Source organism: Vanellus vanellus (assembly GCF_965231255.1).
Source record: "Vanellus vanellus genome assembly, chromosome: 7".
Lineage (NCBI taxonomy): Eukaryota > Metazoa > Chordata > Aves > Charadriiformes > Charadriidae > Vanellus > Vanellus vanellus.
The window spans coordinates 5,752,187-5,775,441 of NC_138912.1; the positions used below are offsets into that span (position 1 = coordinate 5,752,187).

Consider the following 23,255-nt stretch of genomic DNA (forward strand, 5'->3'; position numbering starts at 1 on the left):
CACGTCATAAATTTACCAATTAAAAATACCCCGCGTGCTGCTGGCTTTGGATGATAAGAGGGAGTGGATGTGTTTGCAGAGTGATAATAACCTCGAGCTCCATGAATTGCAGTCAGGACTTCTGATTTCAAAAGCATAAAACTCCTCCCCGAGGGCCGTCACCGATGTCCTAAACATCTATAGGGTCTGGAAAGGTTGAGACCCTTTGGAGTGATGCTCACAGCGAAATCTGTCAGTTGGGCTTTCGTTGCACGCAAAGACCTGATAGCACAAGGTACAAGGGTGTTCTTCGTTTTAACCCCTACTGAACGGGATTAAAAAAACTGAATTAAAACTGAGTCTCTGCATTTTAATCCCACAGGACTACCATTTCGCATGAAAAAAAAGGTTAAAAAAGAAACTGTGCTCTGTGACACCAAGATGTACTAAAAACTTCTTTCATTAAATAGCACAGCCGCTATTGAGGCACTCTTCTCTGATTCAGGTTTTAGAGCTCACAAGCTTCCAGAATTGCTTCTTCCCTACCAAGAACAACGGCAGCTTGGAACCTTGCTCTCACTGCGGGAAAACTCAAGTGCGGATGAGTATTGACACAAATTAAGTCGTCCATTTGCTCGCGTGCCCTTTGGGCAGCGCAGGGGCACTTTGCTCAGATGTGCCCCCCCCGGTACGCCCCCAGAGGCTCCCGCTGTCTGCCAGAAGACTGGGAAAATAAGGAAACGCTGTCTGTACTGCCAAAACCAAGGGGATATAAAGAAAGAATGGTAATTCTGATTTAGGGCTGTCTGTAAGTCCTAGAAGCTGTAGTTGTAATTGAGAGTTTCTCTCGCTTATAAATCAGAAATTACGAATCTCTTTGGAGACCCTTTCTAGAAGGCGAGAGCTGGCGTTAAACACAAGCCCAGTACTTACCCAGCTGATCCACTACCGAGATCCAAATAACACCACAGAGGAAAAGGAGTCCTATCATTTTTAGTTGCAGCAGAATGCATTTCATTATCACTTTCTGCTCCTTTTGTCCCAACTGTCTGTCAACATTAAGGAAGAGAGAGTACGCCACCGCGCCGGGAACGATTCGACTTCAGAACAACCAAACTAAAGACAATCACTTTCTATTTAACATAAGACTGGGAATAGCTCTGCACAGTCGCAGCAATGGAAACTTCAAAATATTTTCTGTATTTTTAATGGAGTTTAAAAAAAGATTCCTTCTAATTCGTTCCATTCTTTCTGTGCTCGTCTTCCTGTTCATGTTTATGCCAAGAACCATTGTGAACCCCCTCCTGGTAGCATCAGTCCATAAATACGGGGTATAATTTCTAGAGATACACACGCGTGCATGCTTCAGGTTCGTAATTAGGCAGGCAAAATGTCAGACCCGTAAAAAGCCAAACGCAGCCCGTTCCGTTCCGTGCTGGGTGGCAGAATCAAACGGAGGGGGTGGGAGGCTGTGAGCTGCCTGAAGATGGGAGTCCTGGCTGCAGTCAGGAACGACAGATGGTGTTTGTCAAGAGGATAGAGCCTCACCTTCTTATTTTATCGTGGAAATATCACAGTGGAGAAAACTATCAACATTCACTATTTTCTCTAACGGATTTAAGAAATATACCCTACAGAAAAAAAAGGCAGAATTCCTGCTGGAAAACACACTGCCGGATGCAGCTGGAAATCCCAATTAAAAGATGTGGTTTTGTTTATCAAGAGCCATTGTAAGCCATTGCATGCGTTTTATTTTCTCATTAAGGAAATGCACCGGGCATATACAGAGATTACATTCCATACAGATTTATCATTACAGAGCAATCAGAAAATAAAGATACAATCAATACATATTCCCTGCAGCAGAACAGATTGAAGGAACTGATTCACGCTGAGAATGAAATGAAAAATACTTAAACCAACTTAAGTGATTTTTAGACAGATGAGATATTTAAGTCTAAATTAACATTCTCAGCCAAGATCCACTGCATTGTTGCAATCTTTATATTCAACAGCGTTACCAGATTTGTGCCTAGCAATAAGCATAGAGCAGAACCGCCTTGTCCGAGAGCCCATTCCAACAAAACCCCAGAAGAATAGTCCCAGTCTGAAGCCACAATCTACACGAGACGATGAAAGGACCCCGGCAGAGGAAAAGAGTACAATGAAACAAGGAGACAGTTTGGTCCACCTGACAGGTAACAGCTATACTATATACGGCAGGTTAGGGTTATACTCTACGTGGAGGTTTCGGTGATAATTTCCCTTGAAGAAGCTCTCTAGAGTTTGCAACCTTAATAAAATTTTTGTGAAAGTGCAGAATTCTATGACGCACTGCCGGAAATTGATTTTTCAAAGAATAATACTGAACAAAAAGGTCACAACACAAAGCTAGTGGAAAAGCTACTTTGCCACATATTTTGTGAGTTCCATAAACCACCACCAAATCTTTTTCTAAATGGGGCAACTAAAACTAGAACTCGAAAGACCACCTCTACTTCAATGACACCGGCTGGACTTTAAGCCATGCATGTTGTGTGCCAGAGATTAGACCAGTTCATCACAGTTGGGCGTTAAAATCTACAAATATCACTCATCTGCTCGTCCGAGTTTTGAATCAAAGGAGGTACCACCCTGCTTTCCAATATCCTAGACCCAAGAGGCTGCTTAGTGCTATCGCTTCGGGCGTTGCGCCACTTCTCGTCTTGCCTAGTTTCAACACAACCACTTCAAAGGACCGTCTGCCTACTCCCGAGTGATGCACAGTGCCTGCTGTGACGCGGCCCATTCTGCATCATTTCCTTGGTAAGACTGCAATGAATGGGATTATTAAAAATACTGATTTAGTTCCTCACATGTCTAAAGATGTCCAAGTAATTTCATTCACTTTGCAAAACAAAAAGAATACATCATCCACCACAGATCAACTCAATCACATCATTGAAGGGGGAGATACACACTCTTACTCTCAAAGAATGAAGTTTGGAAGTGAAGAATTAACTACCTAGTTCAAACCGCAAGAAGAATTTGGATAAAGAAATATATTATTACTCAAGTTATAATTTGCCTACAAGACAGGGATTAACCACTTGTTCTCAAAACCACCGGGAGAGATAGAACAAGCTGATCTTTGGAAGGAGTTTACCAATTCAAAACAACTTCCAAACTTCCAAGCTCTTTTTTTCTTTTTTCTTTTTTTCTTCTTCTTCCAATGTTGTGGTGAGATTCTCAAAGGATCAGTAAAGAGAAGACTGGAAGGGGATATTTTTCCAGTAAATATACATAATATAACATATCTCCAGGCATGTTCTCTGAATGCCCTTCTCTTGCCAGTTTGTGTTAATACAAAACCATCTTTATTTCAAGTTTTCTGGCTTTGTCCAGTTTGCAAATGTTCTCTAAAAGACTAATTTGCTTGCTAGAATTTTCAGTTGCTTTGTGCTTGTAGATTTGAGCTTGCTTTGGAATGGCTGCCAGCATTTGGAAGATACCGGTCCTTTACCCTACTACAAGGCTACTTGCAGCTAAGATTTCTCCGTCTCTTTATACAGACTACCTAAACTGTAGGAAAACGTTACATATTCGCACAACCAACCCCTTGCGATAAACAAGAAGAGGGCAGCGTTTCTTACACGTAGGTCAAGACATTTAGCAGATGGAACAACTTTTAGCTGAACATGTCACGTCTGCCTACCGCTTTTTGCCTACCGAGGAATATGGTACATGGAGCAATACGATTAGGAAATATAACCATCCCTTGCTAAGAAGGCAGACTTGTTGCTTCAGGAGACTCTTTTTTTTTCTCCCCCCACCTCATGTCAGCTTCAACAGCGGGTGCCACAGCAAGGTAAAGAGGAGGAGAGAGAAGTAGCCGGCGGAGGTGGCGACTCGGGAAGCCAGGCTCTTCGCATTGCAGTTGTTCGAGTAGCAGCAGTGAACGCTCACTCCGGGCGCTCTGGATCCATCCCTCCTTGCCCGCTCGCAGAAGGACCTGAACGAACAGGACTTCATAATGCCACCTAGAACAGAGCCACATTGAAGCCAAAATGTCCACGGTCACCCGGTCCTGCCTGCGCCCCCTCAGCAGGAACATGACCATCCAACGCTGAACAACAGCGTTAGGCTTGGCTGTTCCGTACAAGTAAATGAATACAGTCGCACCAGATTACAGCACACTAACAAGCTGCCACTTAAGTTAAATAACTGTAATTTATCTTAGATGGAGCCAACGCTGCTTAAATACCTCTGAAAGTGCTCAAGTGCAGTGCCTCGTTAGCTTCTTTTCCTTCTTAATTTCCACGTAAGACATTTAACTTAAAAATGACAGATATAAGTAAGAAGTGGCAATACCGAAAAATGCTTTTTTTTTTACAGCTTTCAGATAGTGGGGACGCGGCTGATCATCACGGCACACTGCCAAGTCTGAACTGGTTGTGACTACTTACTCGCTTGTCCTCTAATGACCGCGCACGCATCTGAATGCCCTGGACATTGCTGAGTTCCTTGTCTGTTACAGTCTTCATCACTAGAACCTACGCAGGTGTAACACTGCAGTGCTTCGCCTGGCATTAAGGGAAAAATAATATGTAGCAGTAGTGTTCAGAGTTCACAAAAAACATTTAAAAATATCAGCTACGCACTCCTCCTCATTTTGTTTGAAGCGCACGCAAAACTTGCAAAAAGGTTTAAAAAATATCTACAGGCTCTGCAAATCTCATCAATTTTTCTTTTTTAGAAGTGGTCCAGATACTGATTTTAAAGATATTTTTAAAGGCCATTTATGTTACAATTTGCCCTTAAGATAATCCAAGAATATCTGATGTTCTGTAATTGCATCCACATGTTCCTCTAACATTTTCAGAGCAGGGTCCACTGTAACAATTTGGAGTACCATTTAATTTTCCCCCTCCAGCATGGTCTTTGGTCAACAGTACCATGAAAAAATACATTGTAAACACATAAAATCTTACTATGATCCATACTTAATCTTCTCCCAAAGTATCAATTCAGCCGGAAGGCACAGCAGCATATTTTATAGAGTTTTACTTTTGTTTAAACATTACAACCATAACTCGATCCTCTTTCTTTTCCTTGGTGCACACTACTTTTCAAAGGCAAGCATCAATTTGAAATATATTTAAAATACCATACTCCAAACTTGCAGAGCAGAAGGCACACTTGCAGTCCAAAGGGACAGCTGCATTTAAATTTGTCAGCGTGCTATTCGTGTTTACATTACTTAGCGGAGGTGAAATTCTGCGCCGCTGACCACATACAGAAAATCATCTGAAACCAACCCAAGCCAGGAGAGAAGCCCAGAACAGCAGAGAGCCTCAGCCACGCCTGACGGAGGAAAGGAAAAAGAAATTAAAAAGGAAAGAAAAGAGAGTCGACTTACTTTTGAGTACAAAAAGGGAGCTGACAAGAACGAGGCTGAAGACTGTCCACATCACGGAGATACAAGAGATGTACCATTAGCCAAAGAAAGCAGTTTGTTTGCTGTTAAAGCCTTAACGCTTATCTTCCATACCTAATCCCCTGCAGAGGATAACTTATGGGATAAAGAGGTGTGCGAGAATGCTACTTATCTAGCTTATTCTGGTTGTACTTCTAATCACAGGCACTTCATCTCCACAAACCCTGCATACAAATTCTTCTAGCAGCAGGAAAAAGAAAATGCATTCCCCTCTCAGTGACAGATATGCTTAAAAACCACCACCCCATCATCGCATGCCACAGCCACCAACTCGCGCAAACAGTCTCGTTCCATTTGCCTATGGGATTTGCTGGATCAGGGTCAGCGTATTAAACGTTTTGGAGGGCTAAGCCCATGCTTGAGACCTGACTGGTCCAAATCTAGTGCATATATATATTTATAGAGAGCGCAAGACATAGACATAGTGCACATGTGCACTGTGCACATATTCTTGTGACCCACGGAGAGCTCCAAGCAGTGACCCACAAAGCGCTTTCTGTGAATTAATTCAATAATGCTCTGTCTGGCGCTGCACATGAAGAAAGCAAGTACATAAAATAGAGCCATACTTATCTTCAACTTTCAACGAAAAAATTTATTTACAATAGAATTTCATTTAAGTCACATGCATTTTCGTTTTGTTTTTTTTTTTTTTCCATTTTTAATTTTATTTTACAAATCAGCAAATGCAGATAAAGTTTACACTCCTTAAGGCAAGAGTCCCCATGCAAGTAATACATGTTTATATTAAATCCAAAAGACATCCAACATGGGAACTCATGTACAAAGGGAAGGCTAGGATCAGCAATTTGTAATTTCTTAGAGAACTTGACAATCTCCCTGATACAGGAACTTTGAGATCAACTTGCTATGAATTATACTATGAAAATGCAAACAATAGCAAGAAATTCTGATAGTCATCTTAGTACTGCATACAATTAAATCAACTTTATTTAGAAAGAAAATACAGTAGTGCATACGAAAAAGTGAAAATATAACCTGTCCACATAAATGTATGGACATCAGTGTGCCAATGGTCATATTGCACTCAATATCGAAGTCCAGAAATTTGGTTAAAAGTTAGCTTTTCCCCATTTTGGCAATCAGTTCATCACAAATCTTTGTTAATTCTTCTATCTCTTTATTCTGGAAAATAAAAGGCAATATTAAGTATTATGAAAAATACTGTTGCATTAAGGTGAGGGTTTTTTTTTTAATTATCGAGCATTTAGGAGAAGTGTGGCACAACTAAGTTTTCTCCAATACTGAGAACGTAACATCTCTATATAGAGAGAGATATATAGGTACATATATGCACACATAGTAGAGCTACGTGTAGTGCATTCAATCTGCTTACTTATTTCCACATACAGCTCCTCTGACTTCCATCAGTACAATTTAGCACTAAAGCAGAGAGCTTTACAGCAGTCATTCCGAGCACACGACAATAACACATAGTTTAAACTTGTTTCTAGGCTGCACCTCTACAGCATTATTTTCACCCTCTTCTTCCGGGGGCTCTAAGCAAGGACGAGTTGGATTACACCGAAAGGCAACTCCTTTGCTGAGCCACAGAACACGAGATATAAATAGGGATTTCCTACAGTCGCTTTTGCCCTAAGCCGCACAGATCTGTATCTGATCATTTTGTCTCCGACACCGGCAGAGGCACATACGCTCGCGTACAGCTAAAACAAAAAACGGAAACAGAAACCGAAGGAAGAACTAAACCAAGAAGATCTTAAACCCGAGAGCCAAAGCAAACCAGGGGCCCTGCCTGGCACACCGGTGCGCGGGGAGCTTTGGCCGAGCCTGAGTCCGCCCCAGGGCCCGGCCGGTGGCTGAGCTCCCAGCCTGGCACATGGGTCCACCCGCCCGAACCGCCCCGTGCAGGCGGCTGATCTGGTTACAAGGGTTGGGCAGCGCTGCTCTCCCTGGGGCCGGGGAGCTGCCGGGCCAGCCGGACCTGAGGAGCTGGAGAGGTCCTCGGGCAGACCCTGGCCATGGTCTGAGCTCCAGGGGAGAGCTGGACGCAGCCACCCTGGGGAAGTTTCACCTAACTTTGGTCATCCCGTTGACTTCTGCGTTAAAAAAGCTGGATCGCTATTTACCTTTTGTTCCAGTGTTCTTTCCAACGCGTCCACTTTCAGCTGCTCTTTACGAAGGCTGGCCTGGTACGCTGCTTGCTCTTGCTGAGCCTTGCCTCTCACTTGTGCAATTTCAGCATTGGCTCTAGAAAAACACAGATGTCAGGTTCTCTACAGGAAAGGACAGCGGGTACCGAAGGATGGACTGCATCTTAACAGATGGGTGGTGAGGGCAGGGCTACTTTCTGCGCATCTTACAAAGTATTCTGAGACTTGTCCCTGGAGACTTTTCATGACTCCCTGTCTTGCTCAGCAGAGGCTGCAAAGTCTCTTCTTAACGTCCGTGTCATTCCCTCCCTGATTCTCTCAGACATCTGTGCTGGGCTCATAAATATCACTTAGGCGGTGGTGTTTTATGGAAGCTTCCAAATCTGATCTCCAGTTCCTACAGACTAGACTCGCAGCTGGGCCAACAGCTGGAAAGCAAATCCAAGTCTCACTTGGTTTTAGGCACTGATCAATCCTAGCGACGTTTTAGAGACATCTCTTGGGTCTAGGGGACTGTAATACGAGTCCTGAAGGTAATCCCTAGAAATGCTTACTTGGTTGTTTCATGGAAGCAAGGCAAAAAAAAATTAAAAGAAAATCAACCGGAGCTGCCTGTCTTAAGCCACAATCAGATGTTCGCTCCTTAACGGTGGCTTAAGGAGTTACTATCCCTGCACATCTGGCACGGTCTTTTGTGCCACTGTTCCTCGTCGCCCCCGGCACAAGTTGGGCTGCTCCAGCGCAGATAACCGGCGTTACTAGGGAGAGGCGGCCTCGCTGATTCTGCACTGAAACAGCTGAGCGGCACCCGCATGTTCTGTTCTGCTGACTGAGGCAGGGGCAGTGATCCAGCCCAGGGGCAAGAGCAAACCTCTGGGGGCAGAAAGAGTGGATGTGGGCGCAAATATCTGAGCACAGCCCTCCACAGCTGCATAAACCTAGCTAATGGCTTCTCGCTTGATCTTTCCTGGAAAATACGTTAAAGAAACATGAAGATATTTGATAAAGATAGAATTTGAGGTGTTCTATGTGACAGGAGCTGGAAGAAACACCAGCTCATTACAGAAGTTCTCATCAGGGCATTTCATTCCACCCTCCAGCGCAGAGCAGCCTGGGCTCTGCGTATGGAAGGAGCAGGTTTGGGGTGCAAGGTCCAGCCCCAGGAACCCTCCCACAGCATGAACTCCCGTTAAGAGACGTGCACAATCCATTACCTGTCCAGTTTTTCCTCAGCGTGAATTTTGAGTGCTTGATACCTCTGCTCTTCCTTCTTTACTCGTGACAAATATTCCTGCGCACATTTCTTTAACACTTCTTCATTCTTAAATGAGAAGATTACACTAAAGTTAATCAAAGAGGCTGAAATGTGGAATCACAGAACGGTTTGGGTTGGAAGGGACCTTAAAGCTCATCCAGTTCCAACCCCCCTGCCATGGGCAGGGACACCTCCCACCAGCCCAGGTTGCTCCAAGCCCCGTCCAACCTGGGAGGATGGGCACCTATTTGCGGGAGTCACATTCAGATATTTTAAGGGCTGCAGCCTAACACAGACAGCCCCCCCCAGAGGCCATCTGAAGCAGTATTACACAATGCAAAGAGCTTTACAATTCTTCTGTTTGCGTTTGATGCGTGGCTGCACTCCTTCATCTGAGGATTACGTTACATCACGCACTTTAGACATCGCCTCTGACCCGAGGAATTCACCTCCAAGGTTTGAACAGAACGCTCAGTCCAGAAGCCAGCCCTGACGTGTGCTCAACTCCCACAGTTACGTGACATCTATTGAAATCGCAGTGTCCCACATGGGAGCAAGTTACTCTTGTGCAAAATCTTCATCTTTTTGAGCCAAAAAGAAAGCAGAAATGAGCATTCGTGTTCTCCCTCCCCACAGCACACTGCCCTCCAATGTAGTACATCAGATTCAACTGGAACCAGTTGCGCGCTCTGTTAAGCGGCACTGGTACACGAGAGCCTGCTCAGCTTTGCTCTTCCAAGAAAGGGACTTTAACATGACTCACCTTCCGAAACCCCTCTAATACTTCTTTCATTTTTTCGTATCTCCTGAAAAGATCTGCCAGTGACTTCTCCACTGAGTTCAGATCTGCCAAAGCTTGTTCCTTCTCCACTATCAGCTGCTGAACGGTGTGATGGGAGACAGATTTCTCTCTCTGTTCATCCTCTGTTAGAAAGAAGAGAGGGGGAGGGAAAAAAAGCAATTTTCAGAAGGGTCGTTGTAGTAAGAACACTGATTTTACTATAATCTATAGTTTCTGCTATACTGTGCTCTGCATTGTGTATTAGTAAGTTTGCAGGATCCACAAAAGTCCTTTTTATATAAAGACACAATCCTGCTTTGGAAAAAGGTTGCTAAATACAGGGATATTTAAATACTTTTATGTTGGGGAAAAAATGTGAATATATCTGTACTGATGATTTATTTCACTTTCAACTCAGCTGTTCCCATGAAAAAGGCAGGTGCTGGATTTCCCTTCTTTGCCTGAAGATGCACTAGCTGAAGGAAAGGACATTTATGCATATCACCAGCACAGGCAATAAATTATTTGCCATTGCTGATATATGCTTGTCATCCCCTGGCCTCTCTTCTAACCCTGTACAAACGAGGGACTTTGTTTAATGGAATTCAAGTCAAATTCTTCCCTTGGAAAAAGTGTTTTGCAAACTCTCATTCTTAGGATTATTGTAGCAAGTGCCAGAAAAGAAATTTAACATCAGATCGACTTTCTAAGTTCTGGTCTGCAGAAAATATCTTCCAAATTTCTGGGTATAGTTAAATTTGAGGCAGGAATGGTGGGAAGAACACAATCAGAATCCAAATCCATATGGAAGAGGCCTTTTCAAAGGAACTGACCTACTAATAACTAGGAATACCCATACAACACTGCGAGAAGAGGTCTGGCATTGTCTTCCAAAACGCTTCATTGTTTGTTTCGTATCCTAAAATATGGTTGCGTGTTCATGTTTTAAGGGCTACTTTGAATGATACTGAAATGAAAACCAACCCGCAAAAATTAGCAGTTTTATATTACCATTCTCCTCTGTCTACGATAGAAACTAAACTAAGGTAAGGTCTCCCATGTAAAAAGCACAAGGCGTTTCAGAATCTACACCTGTGCATTCGGGCCTCTATATTTTGAAATATAAAGAAGTAAACAAGGGTTTATTTATTTATTTTTTTTTATTTGAATAGAATCCTTCATCTGAACTACGTATTTCATAGTGCTGGTCAGCTCTGAAATGTCAAAGTTGATACTGTCCATTCCCAAACTGAGACTAATCTCCTCCTTTTGCATATTCAATCCTTTTATGCGCTTTTTTGCTAGCCTAAGCAAACCCAGAGCAGGGACGATGCCACGCGGTGCGTCAGCTCACCCCGGCGGTGTTCTGTGCTCCTCTGCCCACCCCCTGACAGCGTCTTGCTGGGGCAGAGCCTGACCTGAGGTTATTTTGCTCTATGTGATGGAGAAGACCAAAAGAGCCAGAGAAGCTCTCAGGACCTGCACTGATCTTGCAGCACTGGAAGTTATAACACCTTATTTTACCGCTGAACAAACACCTTTGATATGGCAGAAGGGAGAAACCCAGAGCCCTGTAATGACACATCAGTCTGATCACATTTAACATTTCATAAAAAATAAACATTCTTTTCCCTTTTGCCTTCCTAAAGACACTCTGTGATAATCCGTAATGTCAAAAGGAATGTATTCTCATGTAAAATGAGAAAACCATTTGTCATCCTTTGTTTATTTTTCTAAATTTTAGAAGTTGTCACCTTGTGTTCCAGCGCAAGACTTGTTTAATCACACTGGAGATTACACACTCTCTAGCTCAATCCCAACCCCTTACTGGCAGGATCCCATTCTTTGGCAAAACCTCTGTTGTCATAACTCCACACAGGGGAAGGGATCCGTTTGCATGATCACATAATGTACTTAAATGTATTTAATGTCACCACTTTACTTTTTCTGAGGCTGCTGCCTGCTGTATTTTAGCAACTTCCTTCTTATTTGTTTCTAGGGCAATCCAGAAAGTTAGTAATTCCTGCCTCCCTCCCTCCCAGCTACCGAGCTCTCCCCGTTCCCCCCCCGCCCTCAGCTGGACCAGCTCCGCACATCGCCAGCCCCACTGCAACCGGCACACGGGAATTAGGGGCAAGTGATGGCTGATACTCCCTTTCTCCTCTCCTGTCCATGACACGCTAGAGGTGTCCGTGGACCAGGGAGCGAGATGGGGCCTTCATTAGGCTCCAAGGGGAAAACGGGAATTTATATTGGGGGAGTGACATATAAATTGAAAAGAGGGAAAGGCTTATGTGAGCTTTAGGAAAGGGGCATCTGATGATCTCTGCTAACAGCTGAGATACCGTTAAAACCAAAGTGGTTAAATACTACAGAAAACAGAAACTGGCATATGGCTGGAGGGGGACCGGAAGATCTATGTGATATTTTTGAAAACTATGATTTAACTTTAATGAAGAAGCTGCTTAGTGCAACTGTGCTGATCATAGCCTGCCAGTCGAGTCTTAGTTGAGCAGTTACAGACACTTATTTCTAAAGATATTTATGAGGTTATGTTACTAAAATATTTTAATTAAATGGCTCGCATGTCTGCAACACACACTGTCCACAGCTCACCAACAATAACAACAGTACGCCCAGGACTAACGCTATCCAAATTGACAGAATCAGAGCACCACCACAGCAGATCCGCTTTCAGGCTCAGCTCAGTATTACATTACTTAATGGGAATGCAGCAAACGGAGAACAAAAGCAAAAGAAACTAAAAATGCAAAATGCTGGTGTGAAAGTTGGTGAAAAGCTTTACTTACCAGGCTTGCCTGTTTTGTTTTTGCAAGCAAATAGCAAGAAGCAACAAAAACGGAAGCAAAACAGAAAATCAGGAATTGTTAGGAAAGCAGAAAGTAAGTAATGCAACAACCTGTAATGCACAAAGCATAACATCTGTTTGTTCTTCATAATGAGAATTTAATTACGTATTTAAACGTCCAAGTATAAGGATACATTTTTAACAGGAAAAAACCCCAACATTACAAATCCATCAATAAAAAAGGGAATCCACGACAGGGATTTTGGAAGGGAACTGTGGATGGCCGTGAGCGAGGTGCGTGCGGGGTGGGGGGTGCAGTGAGCATCGGGGTTACGCCGGCTCCGTCCCGCAGGGCTGTGGGTGCCACGCAGCCCTGAGCTGCACAACCTGGGCAGCAAAGCCACAGCGCGCAAGCAGCAGGCGAGCCTGGAAAAGCCTGTTCTTTTTTCTGCCCCCTTCCTCAATACGAACGAGAATGTGTTAGGGGCTGAGGCAAGTGTAAGAAAAAAAGGAAAAAGAGTTAAAAGCACCGGTAAAAAAAAGATATGCAAAGAGACCCTAAGAGGGATGTATGCACTGACAGCTTGCAAGCTCTGGCTGTACGGAGTATGGCATGAAACTAATTGCATAAGCTAAGTTGGGTAATATTGGGTTCCATACGTATATGACAGGAAATACTAGACCTCTCCTTGAAATCAAAGGCAATTACTGCTTGCAATGCATGTTTTCAGTGCCTTTACAGGCAAACATATACGATCATATATTGTTAAAATGGAATACTTTCAATATTCATTATATATATATATACACATGACAACCTATAAAAAGCTGAGCAGGACCCATCAACCACAGTGAATATTCGTTAAAGGGATTTGTGAAATGGGTCCACTTGTAATGCCCTTCTAACAGGGCTGTATAAATAGCTCAGAAGGGTTAAATCATAAATAGAAACAGCACAGGCACTTCTTTGGTTACAATGCATGTTTTGCTTAAGCAGTAAGACATTATTGTGATAATAGTTCAGTGAAGTATATGCAAATAGCACACAGACAGTCACTTTCCTCCACAACACAGCATTTGGATGAGTGAATTCCTTTATCAGAAGGGACAGTAATTTACAACAAATGACAGGAGAAAGTGGGACAATTAGGTCAAAAATTTACATTAAATGCAGGGAGAAGCAGCCTCGCATTTAACGCATTACCATAGAATTTGCATATTGCTCTAATTAGCACATGCTTTCTGTGTCATTGTTGTTGGTTCAGTTCCTTTGCAAATGGACAGCAAATTACATTATCTATACCATAGCTCTTAAAAACTTGCTCATTTGAAAGACTCTGCCTGATACTCTGAATTTGAAGTTTAAAGATCTTTCTATTTCCTGGGTGGTCAATGGCCTGATGCTTTAATTATCCTTGATTTCTTTGCAACAAGAGGAAATGGCAATTGTAGAATTTACTATGTACGCTATGGCTGTGCCTTTGCCTTGGGACCCTTATTCTATACCTTCCTGTTGCACTGCGGTCTCACAATTTGATTATTTTTATTTTTTTTTAAATCTGTTTCTCAAAAAAAGGATTTGGATTTGTCATCAAAAGGAAACTTCTGTTGCTAACTATATGCACATGTTTGGGGAAAAAAGGACAGGTCCTGTGTTTGCACATATGAATGGCCAGGTTCAGGGATGAAGCCATACCACAGTACGTTTCGTGTAAACCAAAATGAATTAAGTTCTTTGCATACTCTGCTCACTCCTATTTTAACACTTGCATGATGAGAATGACAGACGTAATGTCAGGAGACAGGCAAATTTGCTCAGTTGTACATACAAAAGGCAACAGAGGCATAACACCATAGAGAATGAAGCCAGGCATATTATTATCATATATTGTTCGTTAGTCTATATTTTATTATATATATTTGGGGTTTTTTTATAGTAACATTTGTTTGTTTATTTATAGGTTCATTTTCCCCTTCGCTTGAAAGGAGGCTGGGCTGTCTCCCAGTGGCTGAGAAATGCAGGAAGGCAGCAAAAGCACCAGACGTTGAACTACTTTCCCCTACCCTCTTTGGGCAAAAATAAGCAAATTCACTGCAAATGTATGTAAACATAACTCAAGCATTAATTTAAAAAAAAAAAAAAAATTTAAAAGAAACCAAAATTTTGGGGATCACACGATATTGACCGTATATGAGGGGACTGCTCATTTTAAAAGGGACAAAACTATATATATATATATATATATAAAATATAATATATATATACTATATAATAGCTGTAAAAAAATCCTTCTCTGTTGCAAACCGGTTAGACAGACGCTGGTATGCCGGTGGTATTCCTGGCACACAGCACACTCTCTGTGACAGTTCTCTCAAGGGAAGTAAGCGGAATAATTTCTTTCTTTTTATTTTTCAATAAACCCAGCGCAAACAGGCTGGATTCACACCGCTCCCCGCTCGCAGACACCACTGGCCAGGCTAGCCTTTCTCCTGCGTCTCGCAGCCCAGATTGAACTCCGAGGCCACTCCTAATGGCTTTTAACGGTATTTCACAGTTCTCTGCTGCTTTACTTGAGCTTGGCCAGATGAGCTCGGTCCTGCTTTTTCACTGCTTCTTTTCCTGCTCTTCCCAGCAATTCTGGCCATGGAGAACCCACGACCCCGCTCAGCCGTTCGCCCTTCTGGGAGACAGCTCGAGCCAAAGCAGTACAGGGCAGCACAAGGCACTGCCGCTTTCTACAGCCAGACTAAGAAAAAGAGCTTTGGAAATCTTACGAGGAGGCTTTACAATCACATCCCAGGGGCCAGACCCCCCATGCCAAGGAAGCGCATGAATCCCGCAACATCCGATTCGAAATACTACTGCACAGGGCATTTTTCATTTGTGGGGTGTGCTGTTAACAAAGGCGTTTTCTAATCATTGTGAGGCAAAACATGCCATAATTTAGACTTTAAAGGAGACTCCTGTGTCAGTAAATAACTGGGGAGGTGGACTGGGCCACTCATAATCTCTCAGCTGGGATTGGAGTTAATCTAGGTTTTGGTCCGACCAATGCACTTAGCACGGATAATCCCTGTTGGTGTAAAGAGCTAAGTTTGGTATCTCCCATTTAACAGTTGGGAGCAGATGACTAAAGAGGGTTTAGGTCCTTGAAAGTCTCTCCTGGAGATACCCACGAATTGTGGGCAAAGCATTTAAACACGTTTCCTATGGGACAGTTTGCTTTGATGCAGAAGAAAAAGCCCTGACCTTTCCGTATTACCTGGACTGCCTCGGGAGCTACTTTCTGGCTTTTCATCACAACCTGGCAGCACACACTGGTGTCCTCAGGTGCATTCACAATTCCCAGCAGCACCAGCAGCCGTAGCTAGCATCAAAATGAAGCCCAGAGACTTCAACTACGTTTCCAGGCTCTCTTCAGAAAATCAGAGGATAGCATCTGTCAGAGTAGAAACACCTACCTATCATCTGAGCAATCGTCTTCTCGTATTCTGAAACTATTTTCCTATAAGAGGGGAAAAAAAAAAAAAAAAAGAAAAGCTTTTGGCAAACATCGTAATTGCTAATGCTTACTTAGCAAATAATGCTACTCAATAACTGAACTATGGTATTTACACAGAGATACAGAACCCCTTTGCACTTTTATATGCTGCATATTACATGAGTAACAAATAAAACTGGCAGTTTAAACATTGCACTTGATTTTTAATTCTCCACGTAAATCGGTATAGGTGGGGGGAGGGAAAAGGGATTGCTTTGAACAAATTCTGTTACTTGAAACATGCCCAAAGTACATTACCAATCATTATTTAAATATAAATGTAATCACACTGGTCTAAGAGTTAGAGAGTCTTATTTTTCCATTACTTTCTCCCCTCTTCTCCATGTTTGTGTTTGCTTATTTTTAATGTAAAAGTTATGTAAAGTTATAACTGGTAGCAAATAAACTTAACAGGAGCATAGCTGGCCCTCATCCAAAATATATTTAATCTTCCACTCTCCAAAGGTGACTAAATGATCCATTAGCACTTAAGAGAACAAGACCAAACTATTCAATTATGTAGCACAAAATCCATTGCGTCCTATTTCCCAAATCTATTTTTGAAACAGAGGTGGCAAAATGTTACTTTTAAGACTATTTCATTTCATATACTCACGGTAGGCTTTGAATTTCCTTCTTGAAAAGAGGTTAGCCAAAATAAGCAGATTAAATGTGATTTAGAAAGATGATCCGTCCCTTCCCAGAGCCAAATAAAGCTAATGAAACGAGACTAGCCTGATCTGTGCTTTGATTCGTGAGCCACGTAGGACTGTCTATGGAAAACAAAATTACCCCACACTTCATCTGAAGTGGATATTCAAGATAGCTCAGTGGTATTTGAATGCGTCTCTTTTGAAGTGTTAGCTCGCTTTCACTTGCTCCTTTTTAGAGAAGTCTGCTGCAGTTGGTAAGGTTACAGAAAGGATGGGGAAAATCCTGAGGCAAAAGTCAGTAAGGACAGGAGAAACTTGTGGAGCTCCCCAAAAACCCCAGTGGAGTAACTCCAGGACCACTTGTCTCAAATCTGAATCACAAACAGAGCCCAGAAACCCCCGAGAAGGCCGCTTGCCCCAAAGGTCAGTAGCATCTCACGTGCCCTGCTCCTGCAGAGCGCTCGGCAGAGCCCGGGCTCCCTGCTGACCTCGCTCAGGCTTCAGGCAACGGTTTTTGGTACTGGGGCGAGAGCCCGTCCCTGCACGGCTCGCCGTGCCCCCAGCCGCCGCCGCCACTGGGATCTGCTCGGATGCTGCTTTCCCTGCTGACAGTCCTGTTGTTTTAACTGGCTTTTTTCTTTTTCTTTTTTTTTTTTTAACCATAAATGACACTTTTGAGAGCAAAGATAGCCGCAAGGATTTTCCCCTAAAGGGAAGGGATTGGTTTCATGTCCAAAGAAGATTACCGCAAAAGCCTGCTGTAAGCAATAAGGATTTTAAAGCCATGTCATATCCTTGTAACACCAGACACCTTTAGGAAGTTTTATCATCCTAGAAAATGAAGCCAAGGGCTCAGGGCAACAAACACGACATTAAACACTGCTACAACACTACAGCACTTCCCAGCCGAGGCTGCACCACTGAAGTCGGCAGAGAAGTGAAATAACTTCATCCATTTCTTATTTTTACCATCTTAGACTAGTTCGAGTAGGTACCGCTTTCTCTGCAGTATCCAGCCCTATGAATCATGTGGCGGCTGTTCAATAGAAGTGGATACTGCAATGGCACATTGATTTTAATAATATTCGATTTGGAAAGCAAGGCAGGCAAGTGAAGTCTTGTTCCAGATTCATGTCAAAGGCCTCCTTCCGTCAAGCAGCCTAAACAGGGGTCATTATGGCTGGGGAACCAAAGGACGCTGGCCACATCATTCCTCTCTGTGATGGCACATCTCAACCCCAGCTTGGCACGCTGTGGAGGCTTAACTTTTGGTGTATTAGACATTCAGTCTATTTATCGACTTCCTCCAATTATTTCGTAAGTCATAAAAACACCAAAATCCAGGGCTACAAAGGACCTCAGAGGTCATCTGCTTGACTTCCTTTACACAGGAATAATCAATTAGACCAGCAAATAGCCATATTTAAATATTTCTTGCCTGCCGCTGGTTGTACCATTGGATTAATGGTATAGCTCACCCCGGTTTAGCTCTTCGATAGTTATTACATTATTACAACTTCTTATCTTGGCTACTGTTCTCTGGAGTGGAATTTCCTCCACTTTGACATTTTTCGGGCAACTCTGCTGAACTCAGGATATTCCAAGTAGACTATGCAGGACTTGGGTAAAGGATCATTGCTTCTCCTTCTATGGACAGTGATGCTTTTGTGCTTGCAACTCTAGAGAATCCCTTCAACTCCTTGCTTATCGTTATGTCATATCTAATTGCTGCATCTCTAATTTACCACACATGGACTGTTTGAACATTTAATCTTCCAAGAGAAGTCTTTCTTTGTGCACACATGCATATTTTATCATTTTGTGACAATATCAATCAGATTTTATTTTTTTTTCACCCATGTGTTCGGGGGATGTGCCTGTGGGAAATTTGGCTCAGATGATGTGCTTTTTTCAAATCACGTTTTACTGAGGGTGTAGACCCACAAGCAAATTACTGCGAGGAAGACGAAGGTAGAGATCTACAGTGTGCCAGCTGCTCTGTGTCACTCCCTGCTCTCTTCTCATTAAGGAATAAGCAACCTCCGTCCGTGCCCGTTTGCAGCCGGCAGGCGCGTGCACCCAGGCAGCTCCTGGAGAACAGACCAAGTGCCGCACTGGAGCATGTGCCGGAGGCTGAGACGTTCCTTACACAATTCCTCATTCTGTTCATCCCTTGGTTTGCTTCCCAGGTTTGACCGCTTGCAGCAGCTCCTTTCTGTTTTGGCTCATTATGCATTTGAGGGCTATGCCAGGGTTTTGTTTCCTTTCCCGAGCAGAGCACAAGAGGTGAGAGAACTCAGCTGGGCACTGGGAGATGGCTTTGTGAAAGGCATGAAGCGGCCGCCCTTGCCTTTTGCAGACGCCTCTCTGAAGATGCTTTGGCTCAAAGCCCCGTGCTGCCGCTATTCCGATCTGCCATGTGGGACTCCTGGCACCCGTGCCAGCGTTTGCCGACTTCTGCACTGAAGTTCCCTTTCGCCCTTACTCCCTAAGTACGGTTTTCCAGGATGTAAGCAGGTATCGCATACACAGGTCACCATGTGACACAGCTCATTGGCTTTAGCTTTAAACCACCGAGACGTTTAATTCTGGGATGAAGTGGGCGCTAGAACAGAAGTGATTTTGAAGAAAATTCAGTCTCAGAAGCAATAGCAGAAACTATTACTTAAAAGAAGGATGCTAAAATAATCAGACAGTTTCCTTTTATTTATGCGTTAAGGGAGATGTTTTTTCTGTCTGTTTGAAGGTAGAAAATAATAGGTTTTAAAGACTCCACGAAATATTTTTATACAATCTCTTTTGCAACTGATGACTTTCTCAGACTCCGATCATGAAGCAGGTCAAGCTCACCGGTAAGTGGTTCTTATGGTACTACCACTGTGCAAAAAAAAGGCTGAAACTTTCAACTCACTGAATGGAAAGCAATAGTGATTCTTTGAGCAACACCCCTCAACTCATCCACTACAGTGATTTTGTTGTCACCCTTGCAAGTGGTAGGACCTGGACTGGGAAGAAAGGTCAAACCGGTTATGTCCCAGTATACAGATATTTAATGGAATAGAGGCAGGTTTGCAAGGAGAAACAGAATATATTAGAACAACAGATACAACTAGAAGAAACCGAAAAGGTCAGGGTCCTTCTATCAGCTCTCAAAATCCAAATTGCTTAACTGAAATCAAGCTTAGTGTGTGTAATAATTTAAAAAATTAGTTCAGTTTAAAGAAAAGGGTGTAGAATCTCTTTGAAAGTCAACACTCAGAGGCCAGAGCAGTTCCTTTGCAAGAAATGTTTTCCTACGGGCAGATGGGGTTTTGTATTCTATTGTTAAAGAAGCTTTTTACAACAATCTCCTGGAGAAAGCCTGTACTGCTCATACCTATCTGCAAACCTTCGCATTCTTTTTTCTGTTGGCAAAAGTCTTTGGGGAGAGTGAATTTTAAATTAGCACATGCACCCCTCTGCCAGCTCTGCGGGCAGACTCATTCACTCAGGCAACAGAAACTGCACATTCCGTGTGTGAATTCACAGCACAAACTGGAGGAAATTCTTCCCTTACACTAACCTACATTAAGAGCCCTCTTAGCTCAGTATTTTGTGGATGTAAATGAGGTTAGCAACATAGAAGTTTTCAATGATTACCCTGAACAGGGGTGTCCACCGTGCAGAGCAAAGACAAAGTATCCCTTTTGGATCAATCCAAAGCCTGCAGTTAAAAATAACTAAACAAATTCCGCTAACCAAACCAGTTGTGCAATCACCGTAACTCTGCATACCATCCACAGCTGAAATGAGACTCTCTGTCAGTGTGATTAGTGACAAGTTAATAGCACACCTCATTTCCATCACTTCCCTTCTGCTTTCTTCATATTTCTCTTTCCACTCAGATACTTCTCTTTCCTTGGCCACAATCTGAAATGAAGAAAGAAAAGGGGGAAAAAAAAAGTTCAACCAAGTGATCCATTAAAGAGGAAATTAAATAAGTGTACAATATTTGCTTTAATATCAAATCCTAATTAACAGGGGTATAGTTTCCAAATGCACAATGGTTTCAAATACAAGCATCCCCAGTGATTATTTTTTTTCTTTTTCAGACTGTAAGGTGCAATTAAAAAAGTTCGGATGTGAAATCGTACTCAAGTTTTTAAAAAAACTAATTTAGGAGAGTACACGCAATGTTCTTGTTTCATATTTCATTTCTGATTATAACAAGGACACTTTTCAGGAAATACTATGTTACACTACACTTTGATTTGACCTGGTGCCAAATCTGAAATACTTCTGTACATGGTCCCATGATTTGTCCTCTAAGGGGGTTCTACTGCTTTGGCATGAATATTAGGGTCGACTGTCCATGAAATTTCATACCCAAAGGACTGGGTTCCTTTTGTGCTCCTTTCGTTCACACAATCCACCATAAAGTTTGGAATACTCTAACACTAGATGGTACCCATGTTTTATTATTTTTAGCCAGACTAATCTTATCTGTAGCTTTGTAAAATACATAATTTTATTCCTATTTCTAGCATCTTACAATTTTTATAGAATTATATAGCAATGTCAAGATGCACTTAGTACCGTCAAGGCTAAAACCAAAAAAAATTATTTTCATGTAATGTCTGCTTTTCACTTATGTCAAAAAAAGTAAAACTTACACCATAGCGCCTTTTGCTTTGGTGGTGGTTTTAGCACGGCTGAGGATAGTTCCAAGAATAGAACAAGAGTTCACAATATGAATCATTTGGAAGAAAACAGGAAAGAAATAAACCACAAGGGTCACGTATTTCCTTTTCCAAATTCTGAAGAAAATTACCTCTGCTCTGGCGAGTCGTAGCGCAGAGTCTAAGTCTTGCTGGGGGTAGAGAAGACCCGCGGTGCTTTCTGCATCCGAGGTGCCGATCCGGGAGTACAGTGCACTTTTAGAGATGGAAACATCTGCTGGGATAGCAGGTTCTCTCTGTGTGTTTGTTTTTTTTTTAAATACAAAGAAACGAACCATTAAATATGTGTTTAGCTAATGTGTTTTCTGGGTGTAGTGCTAGGCACCAGGGTCCTGAGCTAGGACTAGAATCCTGTGCGCTACTAAATTATAACAGCGATAACACTAACAAGGAACTTTTTAATTTAGCAATCTTAAAATATACATTTAAGATCCACAGTAAGCACCAAGAGAGCCATATTACCCTTATATAGAGAAAATAAAGACAGCACTTTGCCACCAATATTTTAAGGTCCTATATTAGAAAATGTACTGCTTTCTGATGCAGAAATTTCATCAAAACATCCACAAGAAATGCACCTCAGCAGAGGAAACTAGAATCGGAGGCACAGAGCTTGTTAAGGGGAATTCTGCTTCCATAAAAATAGATTAAGAAACCAGAAGCAAGAGGACAGCTCGCTTTCTTAGGTCTGATCTACCGACACACTGTATCTATCATCAAGAGTATTCCATAAAAAGCGTGAATATCATATAGACTCATGGCATCATAGAATACACAGGTGACGTTGCTGCCCCACTGGTATTTAGCATGCAATTAGTAAGTTAAATGAGGTTTAATTTGCAGCTGCCAATTTTGCTCATGTCAGCGGCCCACACTAACTTGGGAGGAGAGCAGCGGGTGAAATGAGGAAGAGAGCAAAACAGAGGTACGGGACACTGAGATGCAGTGTCTTGCAAACGACACTCTGGGTACCAACAATCCAAGTTACAGCGCAGTAAACCCAAGAGGATTACAAAAGGCAGCAAGGAAGATGCTAAACAACCTCCCCCACACACACATTTTTAGACACCACCCATAGCAGATCTACGGTCTGGATTTCTATGCTCGAGCAACACCACACTCATTCCACTATACCATAGCACCTCTCCCCCGCACTTCTTCCCCCGCAGCAGCCCCCTGAGAGCAGACCCCCCCCCTGCAGCAGACGCACCGCCACAGCTATACGTCCCTGTGTCCCCTACCTATGCTTTGCATCTCGCCATCAACCAGCTAACGTGCCCGCGCTGACTGTCCGGCTGCGTATTGCCTCTGGCCGTCTGGGAAACAAAATGTTCTTTCTCTCAGCTGCTGGCGAGTCACAAAATTATTTTGGGAGCGGATGTGACCATATCCCTATTGCTGGTGTTTAACGTTTCACTCCTCTGTTAAATATGCCAGAAACTGGCTGAAGGAATCAGGGTTACTGGGGACGGGGAAGACAGTACAGACGCCATGGCAATCCCCAAAACTTGGCTTCCTTACAACACTGCACTAAAACAAGCTGGAGAATCAAAATGGCACAAAAAAGAAAAATTAACTTTTTTTTTTTTTTTTTAAAAGAGGAAACCCTCACAGAAACCAAACGGGGCAGCGAGTTAATGGCAAGAGGCATCTCTATGAGCTGTGTTGTGTTTCCAGGCTCCAGAGCAGGGAAGGGGGACCCCCTCCGCCCGTGCAGTGCTGGGACCCCCACAACTACACCGCACAGGCACAGGCTACATCATCTCCGGGATAATTCTGCGAAACAGAGCCAGAGCACCTCCGCTTCCCGGGCTGAGGACCCGCTCTGGTCCCCGCATTGCCCAGAGCAGTCCCAGGGCAGCCCCAGGGGAGAAGGTGGGCTTAGCCCTGGCCAGGGACGTGCTCTT

The 23,255-nt window shown here is 43.0% G+C and overlaps 1 protein-coding gene across 5 annotated transcripts in view; it reads right to left on the minus strand.

Moving 5' to 3' along the window:
- Positions 1–5,844: 5,844 nt before the first annotated feature.
- The window catches only part of TACC2 (transforming acidic coiled-coil containing protein 2), a 150,577-nt gene continuing 133,166 nt past the window's right edge, over positions 5,845–23,255 (minus strand). For all 5 annotated transcript variants that reach the window (XM_082486493.1, XM_082486492.1, XM_082486494.1 and 2 more), the window contains 7 exons: positions 21,441–21,584; positions 20,463–20,539; positions 15,898–15,941; positions 9,609–9,769; positions 8,805–8,911; positions 7,567–7,687; positions 5,845–6,601 (listed from right to left, as the gene is read on the minus strand). In XM_082486493.1, coding sequence (XP_082342619.1) covers positions 6,536–6,601; positions 7,567–7,687; positions 8,805–8,911; positions 9,609–9,769; positions 15,898–15,941; positions 20,463–20,539; positions 21,441–21,584 — 720 coding nt within the window. In that variant the 3' untranslated portion in view covers positions 5,845–6,535. The remainder of the gene's footprint in view (positions 6,602–7,566; positions 7,688–8,804; positions 8,912–9,608; positions 9,770–15,897; positions 15,942–20,462; positions 20,540–21,440; positions 21,585–23,255) is intronic.